The sequence below is a fragment of the Branchiostoma belcheri genome, unplaced genomic scaffold (genome assembly GCF_001625305.1).
Source record: "Branchiostoma belcheri isolate BF01 breed outbred unplaced genomic scaffold, Haploidv18h27 scaffold11, whole genome shotgun sequence".
Lineage (NCBI taxonomy): Eukaryota > Metazoa > Chordata > Leptocardii > Amphioxiformes > Branchiostomatidae > Branchiostoma > Branchiostoma belcheri.
In genome coordinates, this window is record NW_017802491.1 from 4,386,873 (window position 1) to 4,400,515 (window position 13,643).

General features: G+C 39.2%; 1 protein-coding gene across 1 annotated transcript in view; it reads left to right on the plus strand.

Moving 5' to 3' along the window:
• Positions 1-13,643, plus strand: part of LOC109482164 (ankyrin repeat and fibronectin type-III domain-containing protein 1-like) — an 87,574-nt gene that overhangs the window by 43,619 nt on the left and 30,312 nt on the right. Inside the window, exons 10-14 of the mRNA XM_019784867.1 lie at positions 2,268-2,530; positions 2,796-2,877; positions 5,531-5,634; positions 6,395-6,519; positions 6,726-6,804. Of these exons, the coding sequence (XP_019640426.1) occupies positions 2,268-2,530; positions 2,796-2,877; positions 5,531-5,634; positions 6,395-6,519; positions 6,726-6,804 (653 nt within the window). The remainder of the gene's footprint in view (positions 1-2,267; positions 2,531-2,795; positions 2,878-5,530; positions 5,635-6,394; positions 6,520-6,725; positions 6,805-13,643) is intronic.

Here is a 13,643-nt window from a genome sequence, read left to right on the forward strand (position 1 = left end):
TCTCCAGTGTAACTTTTCCAGAACATAATAAACATTTCACGGATCACATGTGCAGTGATACATTGATTCTGGCCTGCGTCCCAGAACAAAATTCACAGTGTTGCCCTTTTAGTTCAACTTGAACTGTAACTAAACAGTGCTCACAATCCGTAAACTTTAGAAGCAATTCAAATGTCACAATTATTTTGTTCTTTTTCCTTGACATTTCATATTTAGCATCTGAAAAAGCAGTGCCAAGTTTGGACGGAGTCCATCCTACACCTACATGACGTGTATATTACTGCACCTCCAAATTAGAATAATGTGACTAAAAAGAAAGCATTATTCGTTCCTTTCATTTGCCTTGACATTTTTCAGTCTATACCCTGTGCGAGAAAGTTATTCTAAAAGTTGGATACAACCCAGTTCAGTTCACGACCCAGTCTGTACTTACTGGGTTAAAAGTGATGACAGAAGATGGGGTATATATTTTAGATAGAAAGGTCACAGTCCTCTCCACCAACCTCTGCTTGGAGAGTACCTATACTGTGATATATAGAGAATACACCTGCAATGTTTACTAGGTGTGAAATTACACTCAGATGTAGTTGGCTTAGTACTGGTGATCCCAAAAGCCATAATATAAATCTGGTGTACGTATCTGTCATTATTGCACACCAACAAGTTGACGTATTGGATTTGACGTTAATGAGTTTTTCCAAGTTTGCAATTAAGTTTCTGTGGTGACATGACAGGACGCATTAGCACAGTATCATCTATGGTTAGTATGATGAGGTAAATTCCCCTAGCTCTTTTCAACTGTAGACCATGCATAGCTTAATGATCCATCCTCAGGACTGAAATTGCCTGTAGCAAGTTGGGTGAGTGGAATTTGAATTTCTCAATGTTACTGATCCAAACCTCACTGCCCAGATATGATTCAGTGGTGTAGTGACATTATACAAAATAAATCAAGTAACTGAGGAGTCAGTCATTTCAGATAGCCATCCATTCCGCTATTTTTCATAGTGACTGAGAATGATTCTGAAACAACACACTGTAACCTGTATATATATCCAGTTGCTTGATCTATCTTGTTTTAAATAATGTTTAATCTAACCTAATACGTTCATTGACATTATGTGATGTAACAACTTGGGAAAATTACTTTTCTGAAGGTGTCACTTATTAATAAGTAGACTCTACAGTGGCTAAACTCCCCTTTCCAATTATTCTCCCTATTTGGCTAAATTTTACTGTATTTGAACCCGCATGGTTACTTTGGTGAAGACTAGTTACACCCTACTCACAGTTGCAAACTCACAGAAAGAAAAAAAAAGAAACAATGATGAATCCTTTCCGCCCCACTGGCCAGATGTAGCCTTTCCGCATGCATAACTCTCAACAGGCTATTTTACACTCCAACTCTTCATCCATCCGGAAATGGGCAATCTTGAGTTTGGCGAGTTATCCGTCTGCCGAGAGTTGTGCGTCATCAGTGATGCACTTGGCTTTGCCCTTGGACAAAAGTGGTGCTTTGATTGGGAAGATGTTAAATGCAGCGTGGAGGAAAAGATTTGTAACTCGGCTCATAACATCTGAAGTTCTGCATTGATGTAAGACATCCGAGCAGGTTTGATGGATATGGGATCTGTGGTGTAGTTGTGCGGTAGCTCTTTATGATGCAGCTCTTTATGACGAGAGTGAAGAGTGTCATACTTCTGCAGTTCTCCTAGGACGTTGAATATGATATCGCAGCATCTGATGTCTTTCACTGATGGGGGTTTAGATAGTCCATCTACTTCATACAGTGAAAATAGATGGAATGGATTTCTTGAGATGAGTCATCTCTTGTGTGTTGCTAAATCCACTGTGTGGATGGCAGTTGAATGTGGCAGGTGTGTGGGAGAAACTTTGAATGGAAATAAAAGTTACTTCTCTAACTGACTTACAATTTATTGTGGATATCACAGTTACTGTCGGTGACATTGTGAAAAGTAGCAAAAGTTTAGTTTCATGAGTTCATTACTTTTCCTGACCACAAAAATGTACTACACAGTATGACATAGTACAAGATTACCTACGTCAGGGGCTTATACTCTTCTGTAAAAATTTTCCAAAGTACCGAAACTTAAAGTGACAGTAACTGTTGTAACAATTTGTTATCACAGTTTTAAGTTTCTTGATACTTACATTTTTGTAGAAGTTTTTCTTCTAGTGAACTGTTTTCATTTTCTGATATGTCCAATAGCATTCTATAGATCTGATGAATTATATTGTTCCTCCAGTGGGGAGGATTTCTACTATCCGCTAGCGATGTCTGGTCGGTCCAGGAGCATCGAGAGCCTGCACTCTCCCTCCAGCGAGGAGATGAAGAGAAGAAACATCCCCCCAGCGACTCCGCCCTCCGTACCCCCGCCTACCTCCTCACGGGTCAACAAGAAGCTCTCCAACAAGCACAGAGGCTTCTCCATCGACTCTGCCATGGGCCCAAACCTGGACAAGGGGAAGAGATCGCGGAAAACCAGCTATGGACCAATGCCATCTCCAGGTATAGACTAGCCTGGTTTCCAAGCATATCTTTGTGTGTTTTAGGCATGCCCCCTTGTGAGTAAAAGTGGTACTACAGATGGATTATAAAATAGCAGGCAGTCATGTCAGATGACAGAAAAACAATCAAAGTGATTGATTAGATATTGTTTTAAATGTAGAAAAGATTTATCATGATCATTATTGATTATTACATCTGAATGGTCAGTTTGTTTTATGATGCTGTTCTTCCTGCTAAATTTTTAATCTTGGATGTTTCTCCCCAGTTCTGTTTGACTCAGTGGAGCTGCAGGATTTGGATGCTGTCAGGAGTTTACTCAACTCTCCTCACTGTCCTGACATTAACAGGTAACATACATTCATCATCATCATCTTAACCTCCCCCTCCCTCCCCCGGAACTGAGCAAATCTTGTACTACTGAACTCCATTAACATTTATTTGCTTTCATATATCCACCACTTTGAAAAGCAGTGTTTGAGTGATCTCTAGTGCACATAGCCCCCAGGTATGCACAGTTTGGAGATGCAGCAGCAGTGAGTGCACTTTACTGGCTGATGTTGCTTTGGAGATCTCTACAGATGCATGTTTCAGGTGGTGGATATTTGGCGCGACAGAATATTTGTAAGACATACATGTATTATAATATATATGATTAAAGAAATTGTATATTTTGAAGTTGCACTGCACTGGTGCTAGCCTGACTTATTCACAGTTTTATGTACTTACTAGTAGCCCTTCACTAGCTGGTAAGCCCTCTTGAATCTCAGGGAGAGGCCAATCAGCCCCAGACAGCAAGAGATTGTGTATCACAGTCTAGCAATACATGCAATTAAAAAATAACCTGTACCAGACAAATTTTACTTGTGCAACTCAGTTTGGGAAGTGTTTTAGGGGTGGAATCTCACTCCTCCGCGCTTGTTTTGGAAATATATTATTAATCTATAGCCGTTTGACAGCATTGCATGTTTTGTCATGATATCGATAATCTCTTCCATCAGTTGGACGGACAGGCTGTTGTCAGATGGATTTGTCCCGTGTAAAAAACCCATTCATCAACTTGCTTGGTTTAGATATGAGACAAAATTTGCAAAAATGGGGTCAATTCGATATTTTTATTTTAATATGTATTGTCATAATGTTTGTTTTGTATTACATTTTGTTAAACCACTGTCAAGAATACAGAGAACTGTTTCCACTGGTATGAAAAAATATTGTTTAAAATGTAATTTTTATGGAAAATCAATGACACCATTCATTACCAAGTGTTTATCTTATAGATACATGTAAAAACCAGATGTGATAATGCCATAGGCTGCTATTTATTGGTGGTACCAAAAAATAAAGAACTCCTCACGTAGCATGCGTCAACTATGAAATGATGGACATGTGCTTAAGAAATGCCACAGTAAATGTCAATATCAGACAGATTTCCTTATCAATAATAATGCTTTGTTTTGCTGTCCTGAAATTGCATTGGATGCCTTTAAGACAGCTTGTAATTAAAAAAGCTTCTGCTGTATCCAACATGTATATGTATGGGTTATTCAATGATCGTAAATTGGGGATTGACGTAGTAACCATGAGTCAGCCTATGCAATATATAGCAGTCTCTACACTGTTGAGTAATTATCGACTATTGGATGAAGCAACGTCGTGACTTGTAAACAAGGTTGACTTAGGTTTCACCGAGGTTGAGACAGAATTACACCAAGCAATCTGTTCAGAGTAGTCTGGAGTGTGATTCCAGTGATGCCTGAGGGAATATTGTGCATTTACAGCTCAGAACCTTATCTGAGAACCAGTGGATACACATTGACAGTGGTTAAATGAGTTCGACCACCTTCAGTTGCAGTAATTCCTGATCCACTAACACATTCAGTACTGTTTATTTTGCTAAAGAAATTGAACTTCTTCCCACACTAATGGCACACTGGTGTATAGGGCAGTGCCCATCTCTGATTCATTAGCCCTTGGGCCACACTTCACACTGTGGGATAATACAGCAGGGGGGCTATACCAGTAGTTCACTGGTTAGGGATGCTTGTTAAAGGCAAGTCTAAAAACTTTGAAGATATAAGTTTAATCTGGCTTTTAAATCTCTTTACCACAATTATAATATTGTAAGTTTAGAAAATGGCACTCACATATGGGTTATGAATCATTCAAGCCTGCCTTGTAACGTTAAGCTCTTGATGTCACTGATAGATGACTAGTACACAATACCAGTAGAAAAGATTCATTTAATGCGTTGTCCTTATATGGTCCCATAGTTGTTCCTTTCTAGTTTTTACTCCTAACACATGTCATAGAAAAACTGAAAGTTTTTTTTTCTTATTTAAAAGCACTTTTATCTGTTGCCCTTGTTAAGAATGCAAAAAAATAGATCATGCTGAAAGTAAGCATGATCTGGTGTGACAAAAGTGATGAATAAGGCATGAAGCAGTAGAATGATAATATGCTGACAAAGATCTCAATCGATGTGAACAAATACAGTCAGACATTTGACTCATCACCAAGAAACCACAACGTGACATGCCATACGTCATACAATGGTCTCGGGAGACTCACGAGAATCAAATCACTGCGTATAAAAGAGATTGAACCAACGCCTTAGGTCATAAACCCAGTTTCTCATCAAGCCCTCTACCTGAAGTCCCGAGAGTGCTTACTGCAATCTTGTGGAAGTTCTCTGGTCTTTCTGTCAGTTTCTACATTGTTGTAAGTTTCACATTCGAGTTATAAATCAACACTGGTCCCAGGTATAATTCTACATGTAGTTTTCATGATTTCCAGTCATGATTTCTTTGAATCCTTTATCTTTTTGGGCGACTTGGTCAAAGCATGAAGCTTTTTTGGTATGTACATGTAGCAGTGCAAATCATGTGACTTTGCTAGGTGTGTTATATTTGGCCACATCGGGTCACCCCTACTCTTCTTCAAAAGTGTGCATATACATGTACAGGACCTGTGAATCATTACAATCCATTTTTCCCAATCCAGTATCAACGAGGAAGGTTTCACTCCGCTGGACGTAGCAGTGATGACCAACAACGTGCCCATGTCCAAGATGCTGATCACAGCCGGGGCAGTGGACAACCCCAGATGTAAGTACCTTTGACTTTCATGCAGAAACATATTTTATGATATGGTTAGATAGTTAATAGAATTATCCATTATCATGAACATTTTTATGACAGCCGGGGCAGTAAGTGCCATTGACTTTTATACAGAAATTTCATTATAACATCTTTCAATTTAAGTAAAACATAATTCCACCAAGTCTTATGTACCGGTATCTGCCACTTAGAACAATTTGTTTAAAAACACAGTTATCCACATTTTTGTTTGCCAAAAAAGACTTCTGTGACGTCACCAGTTCATGGCCAAATGCAGCCTTTTTCGTGTCACTTCCATAAAACATGATTAAATGTCATGCACGTGCAGTGGGAAATTTTCCACGTGAGCTAATTGCAGGAAAACAAATATCCCGTCTTCCTACTACTAATAATTATTACAGTAAGTTACTGTAATCAATACGACAGTGCAATTTGTCTAAATGCCTCAGTACCATGTGAAGCCAGATATACATGCATGCAATACTAGAATCGAATGACACTCTATCTGTATGTCAAGCTTGCTAAGTAACTGTAGTAATCATCTTAAAGGAATCTGAGAAAAGAAGACCATGCCCTTAGATAATTTTTCCCATCGACATTAGGAATCTTATAATAGTGACCACATACATGTACCTGTCCACTTAGACAAGATTTTATCTACATGTATTCCCTGAGTGGTCTTCCTGGCCAGTTTTGACTGTACAAAGCCACAGAACTAATGTAACCTTAACCTGTCATCTCTCTCCAGTCTCGTGTCCGGAGGCCCGGGGACTCCACCTGGCGACATTAGTGAGCGAGGCTGAGAGAAAGGTGGACAACATCATGCAGCAGGTGGTCAACATGGGTCCCCCCACCAGCGCGCAGCAGCAGAAGGTATGAGAGGGCCTTCATTTTAATTTCATCTCATCCATCTCTTATAATTTGACTGTTGAGGCACGACAAAAGATCTGTCAATCTAAAAGACAAGTTTTTTTCATCCTTCTCAGTTTTCTGTTCTTTTTAGTGTTTCACTCAAAAAAAAAATTTTAGAAAAAAACATTTCCTTGCTGATCCTTTTCTTCATCTGTTCAAACTTACAGGAACAAGAACAACAGTTGAAGAGTTGGGAGTGGCGCTTCCGGCTGCTGAAGAGAATGAAGGCTGGGTTTGAGCATGCAAGTAGGTGTTCTTCATTTTCCTATCAGCTCTACATGACTATATCACTGCATTAGCTATGATCAAAAACAGTGAACATATTAAACTGAAATTCGAGGTTGAAATGTAGTTGGATGGGAGATATATTTACAGTGTCAAAAATTAAAGGTCACTGCAAAAATGAATCTACCAGGATGACAGTTTAAAGAATTACTGTTACAGTACACTGTACAGTTTATTACATGTTATTTGTATATATATTCTGGAGATGTTATACATGTAAGTCACTGTAGTTGCAGTTCCAGCATATACTGATAGAGGTCTCTCCTTGAAGATGGTCCAAGTCACTCAATGCAGCTAGGACTGTCCTAACATTGTATGTATTGTGTTGTGTTACCGCTAGATACATTCTTTTTTTGTCTCAAAGTTTCTAACATAAACAACTTGACATTTTATAGGATTAGAAAAATTATATAGCTTTATACAGCCAAAGATTCTGGATATAAATGGTGGATAGTGGGCGAGAGTAAAGCCAGGGTGGGTGGGGTAGGTGTGTTGCTAAGGTACAGTGGAGTTGCCAAGCAATATGATTGTTTTAGTCACTGACTTTTTGGAGTTCATCTCAGCTTCTTGTTCGTTTGCTCGGTTAGTTTTCTCCCTACCAAGGACCTCAGGTTTTGCCTCCTCAAAAGTTGACAGCAGAAGACAGTCTTGAAATGTCACTTGTCCTGTGATGATGAATGCATCTAACTTTTCTGCTCCTTTTTTGCAGAAAATTAATGGGGATTTTCATTTAATATAAGAGGGAGGTGGACTGAAAGAGGCAGAGAAATTCAGAGATTAATAGGTTATTGTTTACTCTTTTTATTAAACCAAGGTTTCTTCACATACGTGTAGGAGAACTACTGTGATTCTTGAAGTTCAGATCATATGACGTTTCCATGCCACTTCTCTACAGCAGCACTTTCCATGGCAAATAAGGTCAGCATTTCAGCCAGCGAGGCAGCCCGTGTTGTTACTCACTCGAGTCCCTCAGGAAGATCACGCGTAACACCGAGATAATCGAATTGGAAATCACCCAGGCTAAATATAGAACCACTGTGGCCAGGCAAGCTTAAAATGGGGAAGATTTCTTCCACTTACATCTTTATTGGCTCCCTCTGGCGCGCTGACGTCAAACTTCCGGACAGATACAGATTGTCTTGTCACGACTACGCTTCATCGCCTCCTAACAATCTTCCCAGGCTCGGAATCAACAACATTTGTATTTGCCATTAAACAGGATAACTTGAGGCTGAATGCGTACTATGTGAGATAGTGGTTTGGAAAACTCATATATCACGGTGATAGAGCTGGTTACGGTTGTTGAGCTTTGTGCTTGCAATAGGATAAAGTTCTTTACTACTGAACAGTAGACTGTCTCATAAATTATCCCATACAATGACGAGTATGTTATTTTATATTGCCTATATTTTATATTGCCTACAATGTACATTGTATAAGTCTGTAGCTAAGGAATATCAATACTTTTGATGCAAAAAAAATCAAGTAGCCAGTTTCAGATAACTTTCTTGGCTTGCAGTCAAAACTACACTTCTCAAACGAATGTCTTTAAAACTTCTTATATTATAGCTTCCCAGTAGTAGCCATACACTCCCTTTTTCCAAGACTTTTACATTTCCTACTTATTGATCCACATCATTTTATTCTGCTTGTCTCCAATTTTCTGGGAATTTCAGAGCGTGAGGAGGTCCTTGCGCTTGTGTGCGTCACTGACTGTATCCGTCCTTCCACGAACCTAAGGAAGTATCCATCACTTTCATCCTTAAGCCATCCTCAGATTGTATGTCAAAATGATCGTTACCGCTCGATAAATCTCCAAATAGCACGGAATTGACAGCATCCTTCCCATAATGTAGGCTTCCTGGATGCATGCAAATGTTACTGTCACTAGATGAGATAAGTTAAATCCCTACCAGTAATAAAAGAAGATGAATTGGTTATGGTTGTTGGTCTGTGTGTTGTAGGATGAAGTTCCTGATAATATCACCCCACATCAATATTGCACGGCCTGTATTGTTTTTGCAGAAAAATTCAAACTTCAGTCAGTAAGACTAATATAGTAGTCTGCAGATTTGCACATTCAAAGAAAGACTCTCTATAATCTACTAGATTCTAAACTTTATTTTATAGGTTCCAAGTAGATGCTTTATGTTGCTTTTATCTCCTTTTCTTCCCCATGTTTAGATCAAGGTACAAGTGGAATCTCCACCATCAGCATCGTTATATCCGTTGAGGCTTCTCCTGAGGCATTACTGTGTCCATCGTTCCATAACATTGCAGAAATGGCCATCCTTTCACCCTTCACTTGTTTTGTATCCGTTCTTCCACGAAGTCGTGATAGTGGACATCATGTGATCAGCTTCCCAGCTAAGCCCATAATGTCCATTTTTCCGGACTTTTTCCCTGACCAACTGTTGATGTCACGTGTGTCCATCCTTCCGCAAATGCCCGTCCTTTGATCAGTTTTTCTGCGAAGTCGTGATACTCAGACATCGTGCAGTCAGCTTCCCTACAGGCTATAAGGCTGCGTCAAGTCAATTTATTGGTTTTGGATTTTAAAAAATCATGCAGGCTTTGTTTGTGTGTGTTTGTGTGTGTGTAATACCCAATAATCGGATGATGTCCACTGTCATGAGTTCATGGAAAAATGGATCTGATGCATTTTTCCATAAATTCATGACAGTGGACATCATCCGATTAGCTTTCTATCAGCCTATCATGTCCATTTTTCTTTGACCCAGTCCACGTCACGTGTGTTTCCGTTCTTCGGCGAACTATGAAATAATCATCCTTTCATCCGTTTTTCAGCGAAGTCGTGACGGCGGATGTCGTTTCATCAGCTTTTCATCCTTCCTTTTTCCTCGTAGCTGCAGGAGCTTTTCCTTCTTAGAGAACCGCATGTCAGATTAGTTTCTACTGGGTAAACACCTTGATAAAGTGAGCCTTCTAGAACTTTTCATCTGCCCACCCACAAATCATCTAGAATGTAGCACACACGTGGACAGCAGTTACTTGTGTACAGCTGACATGGTACTTTTTGATCTACACTGAGTGTATTTTATTTTATTTTGTTTTGTTTTATTTATGTTTTGATATCAATAAAACCTACAGCCTCCTTTTTCATAGAGGCCAATATATTTTCTATTTCATACTACAAAATTTGATATGCTATTATAATAACATTTCCTGCAGTTTTACTCTAGACTTATCTTCTGAATCATGTTTAAAGAATCTTGGCTGTAATAGCGTAGTTAGTGAATAATTACAAGTTACAATGCCTCCAATATTTTACCACTTTTCATGACTGATTATACCATAGGGCACTTACTGGCCCAATTCAGCTATTTGGGGCTTATGGCTTAATACATACTTGATAATGTATCGTTCCAAATCTTGAAAAGGACAACTTTGAAGGCAAATGTACTCCTGGCTCCCTTTAATGGCTTACCTTTTAATGTGACAATTGTGTTGACGCAACACTTCAAAACACAGCTGCCGAAATATTATAGATTGGTAAAAATTGAAATTTAAATGATACAGGAATGATACAGCTCCATGAAACAATCTGTATTTCAAACTTGTTTGTACTCTTCTCATTATCCTAAGTCCATACCAAATCAATTTCTTGGTTGTTGGATTTTAAAACATATTGCTGGACTGCAAAATCAATGTGTAAGTGGTACACACAGTTTTAAGGCATGATTGTACTTAGCCAGACTTAAAAAGGTTTTCCTCCTAACCCAGTCTGTACTCATCTTGTCCTTTTGCTGGATTTTTACTTTAAAAAATAGCCATGAGCCAATGAATAAATTGGTGTGGCCTTAAAGCATACAATGATTTTGCCCTGGCCTCACAGAAGGAATCTTGGAAGGAGGAAACTGCCCCAGAGGGCTGTGGGCCTCAGCTGGAACATTAGGGGCTGAAATGGCCTGGCCGACTGCCATTGACCCCAGTGACCCTTAAATCTGTCCTGACCACATCCTTTCATACTTAGAAATAAATTCTCATTTACATTTTCTTAGAACAAGAAGGGGGAGTGTTTCCAAGATGCAATGAAATTCACATCCTTTTGATTATGATTGTACATTGACTACCTTTATGATCCATACAGTGTATATCATGTCTTTTTGTTTAATGTTTCAATTTGTTATCAGTTGTAGTTGATGAAGACCTAGACTTCTTCTGAATACTGTAAGGTCACTTACCTCCTGTAAGTGTTTATTCAAGTCTCTATACCTACATTATCCTTGTAAATCTGTGGGAAGAATGCAAATGATTTCAGTAGCTACATGTAGCCTTTGGAATAACAATAGGTTCAACCTTACAGCTTTTCAGCCCTGCTCCAACACGTACATGTAGGCTTTGCGGCAACAAAATACCACTTCCAAATGTCACAACACTGCTTAGCCCCTCAGTAACACCTCAGTCCTTTGTAAAAGCCTTGAGAGGAAGGGTTAGATATTACGGGTGCCAACCCTGCGCTCAGATTTCAGTCACCACACGTGAACACCCACATGTTTACTGCAGTTTTCTCCCGCGGTCGTTGCACCAGAGCTCACGTCACTTTATGCAAATGAGCCAGATGGCTTGCACAAGTGCCGGTGAGCCCATGGAAAAATTTCTGAGAACCCTGACGGTGATGTAAATGCAAATGAGGTAGAGATACTACAAGTACCCGGTTGTACCTGTTTGTCCTCATAACACACCAAACAGTTTGAGAAAACCGTTAGGGCTAGTGACTGCTAATTAATGTTTTTGTGGTGTCTTTTCTGTAAGTGTGCCATTTGAGAAGAGTGGAGTAGTTGTCTACAGTTTTGCCTCCTCTTAGTAAGTGGTGAATTTGGCCATTGTGAGTTCAAAAAGGGCAGGCATCATGAGGCAAAGGTCGTTAAGTTTTCGATGGAAGGGCCGGCCAAAGTTGTTCGGTAGTGCTGCGGAGTTTGAGACAACGGGAGAAGTCTGGAAAAGGGCATTTTCCGAGGGGTCGACAGGAATGCGGGAACTTCTGCAGAATAGCACTCTCAGTAAGTTGCCTAAGTCCTTTTCAGGGCTTAAAAGATCATTGATTTTCTATTTCCCTCAATATTTCCCTTAGTACAATGTATATCAAGCTTAGAGCATTTGGCAAGTTTTTTGCCAAAGTGTTCGCAGTTGTTATTTTACAAAATAATTCATTCTGAAAAAGCAACATTTTGCTTCTTACCGCAGGTGGGTGTTTCAAATACTGCCTTAACTATAATTTGTAGTGTCATCATATGTTTAAAAATCTGATTCCTGAATTCCTCGTAGGCTCGTACACATTCTATGATACCCATACATTCTACCAATTTGAAATCAATACTAAGTTTAGATTGTGTTTTCTGAAATGCATATTTCTCATAGTCACAGTGGTAGATTTCTAAGTTGCCTGTTCCACTTCCTAAATGCTAATCGCCAGCTCAGATGTAAATTATGTTCATTTAATTAGGCCTTGTTCCTAGCCGTTGTTAATCATAGGTATTAAGTTACAGGTGTGTCCAACTGAACTGAATATTAGCAAGGCATTGTACGTAGACTAAGTATAACATTTTCTCATGCTTGTTTCCTAACATTCTCGAATGTCCTTTTTTGGTGACACTAAACAGACTAGAAATGGGTACAAGGACTGAGCATATTTTCTCAGCAATTTAGATGGGGTGCATGTATTTGGTCAGAGTAAACCCAGTAATTTGTGTTTTATATAACGTGAGGTTAATATGTAACCGGTTATTATGGAATCGGATGCTTGGGTCAGACTGATGCAGTTAGTGGTCTCCTGGATACGGCAGACATAACGGCATTTTAAATGGTTTATTTATGTAAGGTCTAGAACAAAGCCATTTTGTCTATAGAGCCATTGCTTAGTTATGTTACAGGTAGCTATTATATATACATTTGTAGATAGAGAGAGAGGGAGATGGAAAAAGATACTGAAAGAGAGGAAGGGAAGGAGGGAGTGTAGGAGGGAGAGAAGGAGGGGTGTCCATCTCTTTTTCAATTAAGACCCCAGTGCAAGTGTTTCCAATGACTTTCAAAAATCAGTATCTTGTGTTGCATAACAGAAAATTAATTACAATCAAAAGTGAAAGCACTTCACGGCTCTCTGTGACACCATTTGATATTCCTATCGCATGGCTGTTTCCAAGCCTAATGGACTTGGCATTGAGTCTGAAAAGTAACCCAAATGTTTTCCTGGAATATGAACAGAGCTGCTGGTAGGGAAAAATCTACGTCAGACACTTGGGAGGTAACCAGGGTGCACTGGGAGTTTCAAATCCTCAGATGTCAACTGAGGTGCATCAGCCTCAGGGAGTTTCAAATCCTTTAAGGCATTTGGCACAGCCTGAGTCATAGAAATAAGATACACAAAAGAAAGTCTGATAGAATATACTAAAGACATGACAAAAATAAACTGAAGCCTAAATCTCTGCATGGAGAGTAGAAATGTGAGTACATTATATAAACTGTGTGTTTGTCCAGACCTGGGAGTGTCACGTTCCCAAGAGGTAACTCAGGTGCATTGGGAGTATTGTGGTTACATACAGGGATCTCCCCAGCAGTACCGCATTTTTCCTTCGATTTACAGAATACAAATTATCTCGTCTAACATAACACTTCGAAGAGATAAGAAAAACATATTCAGTACAACTCTGAAACCCAGCAACATCAATCAGTCCTGATTTTCAGAGTTGTACTGAATATTTTTTTCTGATCTCAGAGTTTAGAGTGCAATTTTAGATATGTTTCAATTTAATTGTCAAATATGGTAGTACACTTTGCCA